Below are 16,978 nucleotides of genomic sequence, written 5' to 3'. Positions count from 1 at the left end.
GGGTTTCACCCCTCACAACATTTGACTGTAAAAATGTAAAAAATATTTTTCCAAAGTTTACAAGTCATACAACTCTGTATGTAAAAAGCCTACATCTGTCTGTTATCCATTAACTAAGAGTTGTACATTGGTCCTTTACAAACACAAGCATTTAAGGGGATGGTCAACAGTATGCAAACATTACACTGTAATTGTGCAGTTACCCCACAATCCTGGATCTTTCCTTCTTAAGCGATTAACTGAGCTTGATTGAGCTGTAAATCATATACAGATCTGGATAGTATCCAGATGTTTTTTTTACTCATTTTTATGTTTTTTTCCCCCAAACCATACAAAAACATGCATATTCTTCAGTGGGAAATAAGACAGAGCTCAGACACAAACTTCTACAGGACTGCCATCTGAACTGCAGTCTATACTGCAGTAAAGCATATCTGTGTCTGACATGTGGTCAGGAAAAATGAAGAGTTTTTGGTTAATATTTTAGTAGTATACATTCAGTGGATATAAAAGTCTACACACCCTTATGAAATTGCAGGTTTTTGAAATGCAAAGACAGAAGTATGAATCTAAATGTCAGACTTTTTCCATCTGTAATGTGATTTTCCAAAAAACAAAAATCCAGAGAAAAAACAAATAGTTATTAGGAACATTGGAAAAAAAAAAACAACACCCTGATTGCATAAGTCTGTACACCCTTCTAATGGGGGGTCTAGCTGTGTTCAAAGTTAGCCAATCACATTCAAAATCATGTGTCATCTGTCATCAATGAAAGTGATTCTGATTAAACCCAGATTAAAGTTAGCTGTTGCTGTAGGATTTACTTGAATGTTTGGGGTTGCATCTTACTGAAAGAGTTATGGTCCGCAAAGAGTTGCCAAAGAAACTGTGGGAGCTAATTGTTGAAAAGTACCAATCAGGAGAGGGATATAAAAGAATATTGAAGGCACTGGATGTACCATGGAGCACTGTCAAAACCATCATAAATAAGTGGAGAAAATGTGGCACCACAGAGACATTGCAAAGATAACGACGACCCTCCAAAGTTGATGAGAGGACGAGGAGAAAATTTATCAGGGAGGCTACCAAGAGGCTAATAGCAACACTGAAGGAGCTACAGGAATTTCTGGCAGCTACTGGTCACTCCTTGGATGTGGCCACCATCTCTCGTATTCTGCACGTCTGGGCTATGGGGTAGGGTGGCAAGATGCAAACCCTTTTTTACAAAAAGGAACATCCAAGCCCATCTAAATAATGCGAAAAGATTCATTCAGTCACTCCAAACCATGTGGGGAAATGTGCCATGGTCTGATGAGAGAAAGGTTGAAATTTTCAGCCTAAATTGTAAAAGATATGTTTGGCGCAAAGCCAATAAAGCTCATCATCCAAGGAACACCATACCAACTTTGAAGCATGGTGGTGGTAGCATCATGCTTTGGGGCTGCTTTTCTTCAGCTGGGTCAGGGGCTCTTGTCAAGATAGATGGGATGATGAATGGCTCCAAATATCAAGATATTTTGGCACAAAACCTGCTGGCCTCTGTCAGAAAGCTGAAGATGAAGAGGAATTTCACATTCCAACATGAAAATGACCCAAATCACACATCTAAGTCGACCAAGGCATGGCTTCAGAAAAGGGAAATCAAAGTCTTGGAATGGCCCAGTCAGAGCCCAGACCTCAATCCCATAGACAACCTGTGGAATGACCTAGAGAAAACTGTGTACAGATCCCCTCGGAATTTGAAGGAACTTGAACTTTTTTGCAAAGAAGAGTGGGATAAAATTCCAAAGACTAGATGTGCAAAGTTAATAGACTTATGCAGAAAGACTTGCTGCTGTAATAAATGCAAAAGGCGCTTCCACAAAGTATAGGTTGGGTGGGGTGTGCAGACTTAGGCAATCAGGGTAGTAGTTTTTTTTCCCCTAATAATTAACTCTGCTTTCTTTCTCTGGATTTTTGTTTGTTGGAAGGTCACATTAAAGATGGAAAGAGTGTAAGATTTATGTTTTCTGTCTTTACATTTCAAAATCTGCAACTTCATAAGAGTGTGTAGACTTTTTATATCCACTGTAGTAGTATTATAGTATATTGCTAAAAGGTCAGCACTATAGTATATTTGCAAAAAAAAAAGGTCACCTATGAATAATTTGTGATAAATAACTAATAATTTTGCCCATATCCCAGGGTTTCTGGGATGTCAGAGCAGTTACAGTTCCACGCTGTGGGAACATCATGCAATAAGGGGTAGGGGAGTGTGTCTGTACTCTACACTCGTTGAGTTCTCACAGACTGCAAGTATCTGGAAATATTCTGTTCAAAGCTGGCCTATTTCAGCCCCGCTGAAAGGGCACTTCCTCTAGCCTTCTTTGGTACGCTGGGCCTCACCCAAAGGAGGGAGGCAGGCAGACAGACAGTATAGATATGGAGCCATGCAAAGACTTGGCTTTCAATCAGTCTCCAGTGCTCTATAGTCATCTATGACACTTACTGTCAGGGACGGACATGCTGGGATATGGAGGAGAAACAGCAGAAGAGAATCACTCAGAGTGGGCCATTGAATTGTTCAATACACACTGTAGATTAGGGGTTCCAATTTTTAATGAGCCAATTGGGGAGCTTGCATTGGGCCACCAGAATAAACATCCACTTTAGGGCATGGCCTCTGAGGGACCTACCTTTTAGGAACCCCTGGACCAAGAAGGCTACATTAAACCATGAGCTTGCTATTCTCAGACATCAGGTGGTGCCAAGCAGCCAGTGAGTACACTTGCAGACAGCAAAAAATAATTCAACACACAGAATATATCAGAATTAATTTAATTATAAATAAATTTATACAACACAGCATTGTAGTATGTTAGGAACTATAGGAGCATGAGGAGCAAATTGAGATTGAAGGAGTAAAATAACACAAGCAATTTACGTGTAAAAATATGAGCAAAAAATATGAGTGCGTTATCAGACATACACAATACACAAGAAAGCAACAAAAATATAAACAGATATTAAGCTATCACATTCTAACAGAAACACATTACTGCAGTGAGTTATCTGCCATCAGAGATGGCATTCATCATTTCAGGATCTGACAATTATGCACATTTAAGGCAGAAAGTCTCAAATCTTCATTCCATTCATCTTACATCAAAGAGGAGATCTCTTAAATGCTGTGATGTAGTTATAACTTAATGTTGATATAATGTTTCAATAGTGTTGTAGTAATGTTGTGCTTGTTGATGTGGGTGTACAGAGGTTGAGTGGGTGATATAATCTGACACTGTAAACCATGCAAATATACATAGTACCACATACGACCATTACCATTAAGTTCAGTAGATCATGCATACTTACTTCATATATCTTAATATATGAAGAATATAAGAATGACATATTCTTAACATATTTTCTGTAAATCATACATTGAATGTGAAGTCATATAATATATTACTAAATAGCTCCACATGTGCCATTTATGAGGTCTGTTTGTCATGCAGCCCAAGGTAGGTGCCAGCTTTTTCTGCATCATGCTCAGAAACAAGAGCATCCCAAAAGGACGCTTCACAGGATATGAATCAACATTGAGATCTCCACAATTGCGTGTGTGTGCACATATGTGTGCATGCATGGGGTATGTGCATGCCTGCATGCATGTGTGTGGTCATACACGTGTGTGTGTGTGTGTGTGTGCCTGTAAGTGCATATGTGTGTGTGTGTGTTTGTGTGTGTATGTGTAGGTGTGTGCAGGCAGACATGGAAGTAATGCAGTCTTTGGCTCCCATCTGTCCTCTGGTGATGGTGTGCAGTTAGGGCATGCCTGCCAGGATAGCGGGTATTTGCTCCTGAGCGCTGACCAGGCCCTGCTTCCACTCCCGGGGCACAGCCCCGCCCTCATGACCCGCCCGTGCCCCGAGGAGAGCTCCCAGCGCCGCGCCACGGTTACAGTTCTCACCTGCAATACACACACATTACAGGTACATAAACACACACGTGCTTCAGCGATGTATACACACACAAATCAGAGGTACTGATCCACGTAAGGGATACATAAACACACAAACACACACACATCAGAGAATGTAAACACATACAAACATAACAGAGACACATAGAAAACAAACACACACTCACGCGCACACACACATAGACCCATACAGTGCTTACCTCCACAGTTTGTGTTTGCCAGGATTCCTCCACGCGGGTCATCATGGAACTCATGAGCAAGGTAAAATAGACTGCGGAGTGCACCTGTAGAGATACACATCTGAGTCTCTCTAGCACAAAGACAAACACATTCTTACATACAAATGCACATGCACACACACACCTGAAAAAACACATATGAGTCTCTTACAAACACAAGCACACTCTCTCTTTCTCACACACACACCTGAAAAAAAACACATTTAAGTTTCTTACAAACACAAACACTCTCTCTTTCTCTCTCTCTCTCTCTCTCACACACACACACACACACACACACACACACACACACGCACAACTGCAAAGACACACCTTATACAGTGAGCCAAACACAAGTCAAAGCCTTAATCTTAGGTAATTAATGTTGTTAGCACTGTTAATATTAACATTTTGTATGCTGAAGAAAGAAAAGTGAGACCTTCTGTGTAGCAGGCAAGACCTAGTGATGCCACAGCACTCTGATGCACTTTAAGATTCTCCTCCGAGCCCCTAGAAAACCTGTCACACCCAGAGACATGACCCTGTTAAACACAAGCACCTCCCACTTACAGACATAGCTCTGTTACACAGAGAACAACCAGCTACACACTTTTAGTAATTAAGTGACTAACTGAATTACTTTAATAATAATGAATGTAATTCAAATAATTTAAAACAACAGCTATCAGGGCTGCTGAGCTTAATGCACACGAGTCTTCTGACTTGAGTTATGCTTCAAAACCTAATTTAAAGTAAATGATCAACACATACACACATACTGTGTGTGTGTGCGTGTGCACACGCACATGTACTGTATGTGTAGCTCCAGATGAGTTACAATTTATAAAATATTGTTCATAATCCAAAAGAAATCATATTACCCTAGGCAACTGAGGCATAACAAATGGAAAGTAATTTTAAATGATCAAACACTGTCACTGAACATATGTTATGTAAATAATGTACACAGAGCTTGTTCATACACAGCTCTATGCAAGTGTAGTTTCGATGTACTGTGCTGCTCTGCAGGGGGGACCTTTACCTGGCTGCTTTTTGCATGTAGTGCCGGCAGGTGTCCCACACGTCCAGCGTAGGCGACTTGAGGGCAGCTTCTGCCTGCTGTCTCAGACACGCCCCGTTCAGGGTGGCGTGGAGCACTCGGGCGTACAGGGCCACATATTTATCCAGCTTTGGGTGAGGATGCGTGAGCCTGACAAACTCCACAGCAGCAGTCACCTGTGAGAGAGAGGGACAGAGTGAGTGAGTGAGTGAGTGAGTGCTGAGATGAATGAGTGAGAATGGAGATAAGTGAATAAGTGTTGGGTTGAGTGAATGCAGAGAAGACCGAGATGAGTGAGTGCGTATTGGGATGAATGAGCAAATAGAGATGAGATGATTCAGTGCTGAGGTGAGGGTGTGTTGACATGACTGAGTGAGAGTTGAGGTGAGAGAATTTACTGTTGAGATGAATGAAGATTCATCACAGATGCATTAGTGAGAGCTGTGATGAGTGAGTTCAGTGCTGGGATGAGTGAGGGAGAGCTGAGATAAGTGAGTTCAGTGTTGGGATGTATGAATGCTCACCGCTTGCTCCTCATCAGCTGTTGCAGAGAGCAGCACAAATGGAATGGCCATAGGGAGGCAGCCAATGGCATTCAGCTGACTATCAGGAAATGACACGTTCATCTTCTGCTTGTAACGCCTCTCAGCAAACTCCAAAACCTGCAGGGGCGATCAGTCGAATAAGGAGGACCATTCCTTCACAGGTGTTCCTTCCCAAATATCAGTATTCACAGAGGGTTCAGTGACCTGCTTTGCCGGTCTACACAGTGGAACAATGAGAGTCAGGTGTGTTACCTTGCTGGGGGAGGTGGGTCGCTCCTCCTGCCAATCTGCGAAGAATACCCTGTGGAAGGACTCTGCGTAGGTGTCATCGTGCGTTCCAGGAGTAGTCAAGAACTGCACGTAATCGGCCAAAACTTCCGCACGCGCCCCCTGCTCAGCCACGCTGCCGAACTTTCCCCCTGCCAGTGTCTGCACTACCCGTAGGGCACAGAGAGTGTTCAGCGTGTTCTCCCCAGCCCGCAGACCTGCGCAGTCAACACATGCAGAGAGGGAATTACAGCAGACCTGCGCAGCCAATGCACAAACATGTACTTAACCCTCCTAATTGCTGTAAGACTGTCTACTGGGCAGCGGTAAAGAGCAGAGCTTGTAACCCAAAGCTTGCTAGAGCAATTCCTAAGTGGGCCACTCCCGTTGTACCCTTGGGTAAGACACCTACCCTGAATTGCCTCAGTTTTCTTAGTGGTATATACTGAATGTGCAATATCTTTGTTCAGGTGTTCATGCAGAATACCTCAAGGTTCCTGCACAGCTGACAACAAGCATTCCCCATTGCAAATTTGCACAGCATTTTTGCCAATATATTTTGCCATAATGACCAAGTGTGCCAAATTATATATAAGTTGACGATTAAATGTGTAGATCTGCAAAAATCTTTTTGTATTTCAACAAATTTATAAAGTAGAAGAGAATATGCCATTTGCCCAGTAATTACGATATATTTTGAGTGATATGCAAATTTGCATAAACTGTCAACTTGAAAGCACAAAAAACTTTTCTGGCTATAAGAAAAGTGCTTAATATCCTAATAATAGCTTCATACTTGTGACTTATAAGTTTAAAAGTTCAAATATGGCAAATAATGGTCAGCATTGTGGTCCACCTAATAAGCTTGGATCATGCCACTCATTATAGCTTCAAGTTATAGCTTCAAGGCAAATTATTCTAATTAAGATAACTCCTTTAACAGTTTATGGATTTTTTCCATTTCTGTTTATGTCTGCTTTATTGATGATGAGTCAGATGAGTCAAATGTAAGATTTCTGCAGATTGAATTTTGGGGTGTGTGGAGCGCCAATGTCTTCCTGTTTTACAGATAATTGACCAGAGGCAGGTGTTACTCAGTGGCGGTGCTATGTACCTTGATGATAATGGACCGACCCACTCCGGAACTTCCAGAATTTGAGTTTGTCATGGAGGATGATGTTCCCCACCACGGGAGGCTGGTGCTCCGAGGAGAGGGAGGAACGGCCGCTACCACCTGTGGAACGAGCAGAGTCACTGAGTACGTACTGCACCAGCGGACTCAGACTGATCAAAGCGCAGAGCCAGAGCCTAAGCACTCAGTCTGAGAATATACCAAGGGTGACACTAGAAGCCAAAATTTAGTTTAAAAAGCTCCAATGAAATTTCACGTAACAGCTCCAAGAACGTACCTGAGTTGGACAGAGTGAGAATACTGGAGGGATGTCGGTTCTTGGGCGCCTCAAAGCCCGTTATCCAGCCGCCGAAGTCATTCTTAATGTCTCCGATGTTGTAATACCAATGCACCGGCATTGACATCGCGTCCGCCGCGCACATTCCCCAAAGCGCCTCACCCACAGACCTGCTCACCTGAGCCATCCCGTGCCGGTATCCCTATGCCCAAAAAAAAGACGCTCAAAACACTGGTGGATACCACCTTCCGATAATGTTGCAAAGTTATGTTGATCTTGATTATTCTCAATAAGAAAATATCGGCATATATCAGTATTCCGAAAGCATCTTATTTCATATTAGCCGTCACGGTAAGCGTAAATTTCCAGTCACGTCAAGAATATTTGCTAGCGAACCATCAAAAAGTTCAGCAGAAAGTCCATAATTAGTCTTACCATAGAAAACTGAAATTCCACAGTGGCTAGGTTAAACAGTGTTAAAGACAGCAGCTGCTTTCATTTTCCCAACAAGCTCGCTTTCCGCCTACAGTTGAACCCGCTGATATAAATCGCGAAAAACGACCGTTGCGTAAACAATTGCATAAGATATACATTGAGGTTACAAAACATACAAGGAAGTGCATGCATAACCACCAAAACTACACTGGCGCTACGTCATCGCTGACCGACTGCAGCTCCGCTTCACATGTTATGTGGCAGCAAGTTATGTATGTTGCCGGTTTATTCGCCGTGCACAAACGGTACTGCATTCTTGCGTGGTCATTAAAACTCGCGCTGGGTGGCGACGTATCGACATCACACAGCGCAGTGATGTCACGTGTAGTTGCTGGAGCGGACATCCGCCCAAATCAAAACAGTCACGGAGTAACACAAGGACAAAAGCCTTCACTATAACCGGAGAAGTACAACGCGATCTCACTGCTATATAACAGGAAACAATTAATTTGTCAATACTTTTCATGAACTGGTTTTAGACTAGCTAGGCTATGATGCCAACGTCTGGGAATTGCTTTACCCCTGGCCATCAACCGTTCGGTTAGCCAGCTGTGTGTCTAATTCTTTGACGCAAACTACACAGCGAACTGTGGACGCTCTTCCTGTTCAAAGCAGTTGCGTCTTCAGTGGAGCACACTGGCAACACAATCCAAATGGCACATCCGTGTCACAATCGCGTGTTGTAGCTGGGTACAAAGAAATTTACGTTAGTTACAGAAAGAACCGGATCTGGGCATGGGATAATTTAAATAACTAAAGCACTCCGTGCGTGACTTTAACAGTAGCTTTAACAACGGCATACATTTATCCGAAATGATCTAGCCTGTCAGCTACTCAAGTATGTTGAAAAATCCAGGTAGAGGTCCATGGCGACCCGTCACAGAATCGCTTGTCTTTTATTTTGTGAGTTGGACATGACTTGTTCCGTGCAGAAATATCGCCACAAACTTTATAAAAGGCGGCAGCGTAAAGTGCTCGCAGATATTCAGCCAGCTGGATGAACAAGCGAAACGCTTCGCTGACCGCCTCGTGGTTGATGAAACATTTTTAACCGAGCACTATTTCAGTTGCTTATCGGCAGTTACTGGATACAATTACTGGGCCCTCAGCTAACGAAAACATGGAACAGACTGGGGCATCTGAAGTTGGTAAGACACTATGTCAGTCATATGTATTTATATTGGTGTAAGGCACGTAGGGCAGTTGGTACAGAGAGAAGTTTCCAAACGTCGAGAGACTGTTGTTACCGGCAGCTTGTATATATCTCTTCATTTTCGGATGATTCCTGTGCTTTTGTTCCAGAAAAGGCGAAGCAATTTTGGAGAAGCGTGGACGTGGACATTGCTTTTAAACTGTTGTGGGACCACCAGCAGTATCTGCGACAGAGCATAAAAACCTGCACAGCAACAGACGAAGGTCTGCAATCTCACCAACAGCATGCGACTCCATCGATGTGTCCTTCCTTACCTCGAATTACGATCTACTGTACCAGAACGAACCGTATTTAATCTTTTTTTTTTGTCCGATTGGTCTCTTTCAGAGCTCATTCAGGGCATGAATATCATGCTGGCAGCTGAACTGTGTCTCAGTGCAAAGAGTGAATCTGACTCGATTGAAGAGGTGTTTATTAGTGCTGGTAAGTCAGTCACTTTCCTGACTCATTCTGTTTACTCTATGACTGCCTCTACTGTTCCAGTATACACTACTGTACTTGTGACTCTGTTTCTATAGACACTGCTTTACTTGTCAGTCTGTTTCTATAGATAATATAGCTTATCACTGTTTGTATAGACACTACTGTACTCATCTGTGTCCATAGACATTACTGCACTGATCACACAGTTCCTATACACAATACTGTGTATTGTGTACAGGAACTGTAGACATTACTGTGTTCGTTACTGTTTCAGAAGATGTAACTGCACTCGTTTCTCTCCGTCACTGTCTGTGTTCATTACTGTATTTTATGCAGAGATATTAGCAGTGCCTGTTACAGAGGGGGACAGTGAGCAGCAGGACCTGCAGGACGGTCTGGGGTGTCAGTGGGGGCTGGACAGTGTGCTGCTGGAGGAAGAGTCACGGTTGGTTTCTGTCCCCTGCAGTGTTCAGACAGTGATTCACAGTAACGGACCAACCTCCAGCTGTGACTGAGCCCAGCTCTGTGACTGAGCCCTGCTCTCTCTGACTGTGACTTTCCTTGAACGTGTTTGTGTCATATGTGAATGTATACTGATATCTCAGCAGGGGATGGATGCATGCTGTTTTTCAGTAAGGTCAGAGCAGAGTCCTGTAAGTCAGCGGTGTGTAACGTGCTGAATCTCTTTGTTTGAACAGGTGCGGACAGATCCAGTCTTCCAGCCCAGATGACCCCAGGTCGCCACCTCAGCGTGATGGGGCTGATCTCCTCGCCCCTCTGTCCCCTCTCCAGTCTGACCTAGGCGGCTCCATTGCCCCCCTATCAACCTCCCATTCTGACGGAGCTGATCTCCTGGCTCCCCTGTCCCCCCTCCAGTCTGCCGAAGCTGAGCACCTTGGCCCCCTGTCCCCGCTCCAGCCCTCTTTCCAGACCCACTCCTGTAACTGGACCTGCGTACCCGGCCTGCCCCTCTCAGTGGATCACTTCCGGGGTCACAACCCCCTGCAGGTGCCCATAATGTGCCGTTTCCAGCGGCAGCATGCCAAGCCCGAGGGCCAAAGGGCGGGGCTCGATCCCAGCGGGCCAGAAGTATTCTACAAGGCCCCCTGCGGGCGGAGCCTGCGCAGGCCCGCGGAGGTGCTGCGCTACCTTCGCGAGACGGAGAGCGACGGGGTCCTGCACCTGGGCAACTTCAGCTTCACCCCGTCCGTGCTGCTGCAGCACTCGGCCTCGCCACCAGGGGGAGCCGCCGTGGTGGTGCTGGAGCCGGACATCAGCCGCGGGGCGGAGCACTTGCCCGTGCAGCTCTGCAATGAGGTGGACGGCACGCGGCCGGAGAAGTTCCGCTACCGCAAGGACAGGTGGCCGCGCGGCTGCTTCGCCGGCTCCGGCCCCATCTTCTCCGCCTGCTGTGACTGCGCAGACGGCTGCGTGGACAGGAACAAGTGCTCCTGCCTGAAGCTGTCGCTCAGAGCCGGCCTCAGGGCCAAACTCTACGACTCCAGGCGACTGAATCACCCGGTACCGTCTGGGTGAGCAAGAAGAGTCCATGCATTGTATTAAACTGTGACTTGCACAGTTCATACATTTTACTAACCTGTGATATACACAGTTTCTTCATTTTGTCTACCCAGTTCTTTCATTTTAATCGCTGTGAATTTCATAGTTTATCAGTTTTTTTTTGTATACAGCAACTTGCCCAGTTTTTTCCTTGTGACTTTCATGTGACTTGTGCAGTTTGTCCTCTTTACGTGATTGTGTTTCCTGTGGGCAGGATCTATGAGTGCGGTCCCTGGTGCGGGTGTGACCGCGTGCGGTGCCAGAACCGTGTGGTCCAGCACGGTCTGCAGGTGCGGCTGCAGGTCTTCCGCACACAGGACCGCGGCTGGGGGGTGCGGTGCCGAGACGACCTCGACAGGGGCACCTTCGTCTGCACGTACACAGGTGTGTGTGTGTGTGTGTGTGTGTGTGTGTGTGTGTGTGTGTGTGTATGTGTGTATGTGTGTATGTGTGTATGTGTGTATGTGTGTATGTGTGTATGTGTGTGTGTGTGTGTGTGTGTGTGTGTGTGTGTGTGTGCGCATGTAGAAGAGCATGTATGTGTGTGTACCTTGTGAGAACCGAGCGTCTTCTGCCTGATCATTTTGCATTCTTTGTTTCCACCTGCATGTGTAAAAGTTATACACAAAGATGTTATTCTTCACAAAGCACCCTGTGTGCTCTCCTGAAATGTTAAGGATGTTGCATCTTTCCTGAGCGGAGCAAGATTATCTGCTTCTGGCCTTGACCTGCCCTGTGTGGGTCTAAAGAAGCACAGAGGCCATGCCCAGTCAGCAATAGATATGGTTTCAATTGGCTCAAGTTTAAAAGAATGTTTTTTAGGGAGTTTTCCATTTTACCTGTAACTTAGACACACAGAATTATTGCAAACATAAAACAATCTCAAATATTATACAAAAAAGTTCTTCCTCTCCTTTTTTTTTTAAATAGTGTGCAAATCACTTAAGTTTGATTGGTTTAAAAACTAAAGAGATGTCATCAATGTAACGCATTTCATTTCGGAAACTAACAGGCAAAATTCACACAGTTCTGAGTTCTGAGGTCACACAGTCCTCTTGATTTTTACATGCACAAATCTCTTTTGTTCACACAGAACATCAACTCACACAGTTTACACAATTTTCAGAAATTGTGTCGATGCACTCTTTTACCTTTAATTCGTGATGGTGTATCCACTGTTGTGCCCGACAGATCAGCGCAGACGGGTCACACTACCTCAGTTTGAAGAGGGGAGTTCCCCTTGGACTCACACAGTGTCCCTGCCGATGGTTTTAACCCACGTCTTCTCCGTCAGGGTCTGACAGTGGAGTTTACCGTCCCGTGTGGGTCGCCATGTAATGTCGTGGATTCTCACCTTCTAGAAAGAAACTTCAGTGATGAAACAGTCAGAGTGCAACGAGACAATTCCGTGTTTATTCTGAAAGCTCTCAAGGGGATTGCTCTGACTTCTCTATGCGAGTTGTTGGATGGCTTTTCCCCTGAAACTCTGTTTCATCACTGAAGTTTCCTTCTAGAAGGTGAGATTCCACAACAACCTGTGTGTGTGTGTGTGTGTGTGTGTGTGTGTGTATTTGATTCTGTGTCCTTTGCCCTCAGGTGTGGTCATGAGGGCGGGGCTAGGCTTGCGTAGGACAGGGGCAGGCTCAGATGGAGCATGTTTGGGAACGGTGACCTCTGCCCCCCTCACCCCCAAGCGCAAGCGAGAGGAGCAGTCCTCGGACGACGACGTGGAGGTGGTGGAGGAGTGGAGGGTGCCCGCGGTGGAGACGGGCACGCCCCCTGGTCCCTCGCCCCCGGCCTCACCCTCGTTACACGTCTCGGTGATTCAGAGCCCTGCGGGGCAGGACAAGGAGCAAGCAGGCGAGGAGGTCAGAATCTGCCCTTTAACCTTTAGCCTTCAATGTTGGTCTCTCTCTGTTATGCCTGTCACTGACTGAGTGTTAAAACTATCCTTTCTGCATATTGCTTCCCCAGTCTGCTGTCACAGAGAGATCCCCATGGTCGCTGTCTCTGCAGGGCCAGGCCCACTCAGGTAATGCAAGGCCAGGTGAATGGGTGTCTACTCAACAGCTACCTACATCAGTAGTGCAATCAGTCCATTACATGATTGGCAGTCACTGTAGCACCCTCACGCTAAATCACCATGGACTGCTGAGTTAGAGCCCCTTATGATGGTCTCTGCAGGGACTGTGCCCTTGAAGCTTTTCAGTGACGTTTAAGACGCTGATTTAAAGATGGAGTTTTGGCGTTTCCCTTGTTGCAGATGCAGAGGTCGATGAGTGGGAGGAGACTGAGGGTGTGGTGAAAGAGGCGGAGCCCTGGCTGAACTCTGACTGGGGGGCGGAGCCAGAAAGGGAAGGCGGAGACATGGATGAGTGCCACGGTGAAGCAGAGGGAGAGCACGTGTATTACCTGGATGCCACAGAGGAGGGCAATGTGGGGAGGTTCCTAAATGTAGGCATCAGCTCACCTCTTCTGGTTACTCCACGCTTTACAACACCATGCTTACACTGATGCAACACAGCTGATAGTCACCTTGCACATATGCTACTATTATTTATTACAATACATTACTGGCATTTAGCAGGTGCTCTTATCCACAGTGACTTACACAGGTTACCGTTTTTACATGTGATCTGTTTATATGGCTGGATATTTACTGAGGCAATTCCAGGTTAAGTACCTCACCCAAGTTTACAAAGGCAGGGAATCGAACTGGCAATCTTTCGGTCACGAGTCCTGCTCCTTACCACTTTGATACACTGCCACCCCACTGCAACATTCCACTGCAACATCTGCTCTACTAATTTTTTCCAGTGCTGCAAAGACAGGTTAGTGAAATAATAAAACCACAGACGTTCTGTGCTGAAATAAAGGTAAAGTGAAGGGGGACGGCACGAGAGAGAACACCTGCAAAGGCATAGTGCCACAGAGTGTGGCACTATGTAGCTGGAGGTGTGCTGGAGTTTGTAAAAAGTGAGACTGTTGCAGGCGTTCTCTGCACCTTTATGTGCATGATCTGATCTCTCAGGCCTCTGTGTTTGGATCTGACCTTTGACCTGTGCGTCTGCCTCTGCAGCACAGCTGCTGCCCCAACCTGTTCGTGCAGAACGTGTTCATGGACTCCCACAACCGCAACTTTCCGACAGTGGCCTTCTTCACCAGCAGGTACAACCTCATGCGAGTGATGGTTGTAATCCGTTCTTTCACCAGCAGGGGGAGCGCGGAGTTTGTGATGCATGTAATTCATTTAATTCAGCGCATGCCACTGTTTCCACTAGAGGGCTATCTTGAGTTTCTGACTCGGGGGGGGTTTAAACATCATTAACCCCACTGCTCTCCCACAGGCCTGTGACGGCAGGGACGGAGCTGACCTGGAACTACTCGTATGACCCTGGAAGCGCCCCGGAACAGGAAGTGCCGTGTCAGTGCGGCTGGGAGAGCTGCCAGGGTTCTCTGATATAAGGACGAGGTCACATGGAGAGCACAGGATTTACCCGAGTGCAGCAAACCTGTTATCCCCCGCCCTCACTGCACTTCTCCCCCAGGGGCTGCTTTGAGTGGGAAAGCCTCGAGAGGCCTAGCCTAGCACGGGGGGGGGGGGGGGCAAGTGCAAGCAGGTGGAGCACCAGACGTGGGACCAGGTAGTCAGGCTGGCGCAGAATGCCAAACGGTGTCTCCTTAAAAGCATTGTTGGAATACTGATTTCTGCCACTCAATGTTAGTGCACATACTTGTCAGGAACAACGCTGTGCTCCGGTTCAGTAAAAATGTAAAGAGCTATGTCTCTGTATATCTCCATGGAGATTAGAAGCAGAGTGGCACAGTGGCGTAGAACCTGCACCTGTAGCCAGCAGGTTGCGTGCTTGAATCATAGTGCTGCCGTACCCTTGTGTATAAAGTCTTTAACTGTGCTGCATCAGCTTTTTCAATGGACAATGTGTAAAAATCAAGCAATGTGAATGTAAGGTTTGCCACTGCAGCTGCACTCCATGCATGGATTTCATGTGCATGTGCCATGGATGTCCCCATGCTCTCTCTCTTCAGCATTGCCACTGGAATATTTAAAGCACACAAGCTGGTGGTGGAAAACGGTGGTCTGAAAATAATCTCGATGCTGTAGAATGTGGGCCCACCATAACACTTATGAGTATACAGTACGTGCACTATACAAGCTCTGTGTTAGCAGTTCATTTGAGCAAACACTTACAACATTATCTTCTGGAATTAGCTGTGTTTCTGTGTTTAGGATGATGGGATCATGCACAAAAGGTCAAAGAGTTTACTGTATTTTGCTGCGCGAGGGATAATCATCCTTCCTACCATGTACACTGTAGACACAAACGTTTTATATTCTGATAGAAACATTCCCTCTCAAACCGCCATTAGTGTCATCAGCAGTATCTCAAACATCTGAGTGACAAAAAAAGGCCAAGAGATTTACTGACCGCGAGGAAGATGGGTTGATCACTGCGTAACCAGACAGCCTACAGAGTCACAGCTCAAAGATGAAAAATAAGTTAATAAATTACCACAGTGACGTTGGCACAGTTTAGAGGCCTGCAGATTGTTTCAGAGAAAATTTAAAATAAAGGAAGAAAGGAAAGTAAAAGATAAGACAAGGGACCAGCTTTGCTAACAGTTACTGCCGTGTCATTTCTGATCAGTTGAATTGCCTTAGGATCCAGAGTTTACAAAGGTGAGAAACCTCATCATTCAAGGTGCATACAGGGTGTTCCATATATGTGGACAGTCACAGCAATGGGTTGTGTGGGTTGATACTGAAAGCCCACAAACCTCACCACGAGGGGGAGTGCTTTTTCTTTTAAACTCTGCTCAGAGAGGGGCAGAATAAACAATTTGTCAAAAAAAAAAAGCTTGAGAAGCATTCTTTACCAAAAATAATAAAAATGTGAACAAACTGCTTCAGATGTTTTGGACATTGAGATTGTTTCCCTGCCCCCCAGTACTTTATTAATGTGCTTTTTGTAACTATCAATGTACCTTTCATGATGATTTTACTTGCTTAATATGCAGGATGATACAAAACTTGGTGCAATGATACACAATCTTCTCCCGTCAAGATGTGATGCAATTTAATAATATGGTTCAGCTGTAGAGAAAATGCTCGGGGTGATTACTCTGTTTGTGTGAACCCATGGCATGAGTATTAGATGGGAGAAAATGGTTTAGTTCAGCAACACCTCAAAGCTGGTTGTGGGGTCTCACTATGCATACTGGTTTTGATGGCGTCAGGTCTCAGGTTTGATTAATAATTTTTTTTTAATACTGCTCTTGATTTGAAGTCATTTAAGCATAAGCTGTTAGTTCTTAATTTACAGATATGGGTTGTTTGACCTAATGTTTGTGAAAACAGGAGGCATAAAAGTAAGGGGTTCTGCAAGTTATTTTATTCATTGGAGGCATATACAAACATTCCTCTTAATTGACTAATTGCTCAATGGGGCCTAGAACAAGTAATTGATCAAGAAATTGGCTTTATTGAAGACAGCTGCCACAAATTTGTTCAATAAGCAGATATTCACAAAATAACAAAAAACAAATATCATACAAACAGTTAACATATTTTACAAAGAATTTAACAGCCTATTTCTTTTACAAACAATTCATGACAGACTTGATACAAAAAGATCAATGAAGACCAATATTCTGTCAACAACTCAATCAAACCCAATTAAGCAAGTGTTCAGTTACGTTGAGAACCGGCACACGTGGTGGGTCCCCAGGACCAAGGTTGAGAAACTCTGGTTTAGGTGATTGTGTGTGTGTACGTGTGTCTGTGTGTCTGTGTGCTCTTTGGTGGGGG

The 16,978-nt window shown here is 45.2% G+C and overlaps 2 protein-coding genes across 2 annotated transcripts; one reads left to right on the top strand and one right to left on the bottom strand.

Moving 5' to 3' along the window:
* Positions 1-3,688: 3,688 nt before the first annotated feature.
* On the bottom strand, positions 3,689-7,709 carry LOC118789205. Its single transcript, XM_036545550.1, has 8 exons — positions 7,461-7,709; positions 7,166-7,285; positions 6,037-6,269; positions 5,764-5,901; positions 5,222-5,415; positions 4,619-4,698; positions 4,162-4,245; positions 3,689-3,949 (listed from the first exon to the last, which is right to left on the bottom strand). Exons 1-8 carry the CDS (start codon positions 7,645-7,647, stop codon positions 3,804-3,806), a joined length of 1,182 nt encoding a protein of 393 aa, XP_036401443.1. The 5' UTR covers positions 7,648-7,709; the 3' UTR covers positions 3,689-3,803.
* Positions 7,710-8,315: 606 nt separating this feature from the next.
* setdb2 (SET domain bifurcated histone lysine methyltransferase 2) lies at positions 8,316-14,741 on the top strand. Its single transcript, XM_036545435.1, has 11 exons — positions 8,316-9,103; positions 9,258-9,371; positions 9,496-9,591; positions 9,928-10,036; positions 10,290-11,123; positions 11,366-11,535; positions 12,748-13,019; positions 13,126-13,183; positions 13,415-13,605; positions 14,231-14,319; positions 14,499-14,741. The coding sequence occupies exons 1-11, from the start codon at positions 9,076-9,078 to the stop codon at positions 14,614-14,616; spliced, it is 2,079 nt and encodes a 692-aa protein (XP_036401328.1). The 5' UTR covers positions 8,316-9,075; the 3' UTR covers positions 14,617-14,741.
* Positions 14,742-16,978: the final 2,237 nt, after the last annotated feature.

This window comes from Megalops cyprinoides, chromosome 14, assembly GCF_013368585.1.
Source record: "Megalops cyprinoides isolate fMegCyp1 chromosome 14, fMegCyp1.pri, whole genome shotgun sequence".
NCBI classification, from domain to species: Eukaryota; Metazoa; Chordata; class Actinopteri; order Elopiformes; family Megalopidae; genus Megalops; species Megalops cyprinoides.
This window is presented reverse-complemented; position numbering and strand designations above follow the sequence as displayed.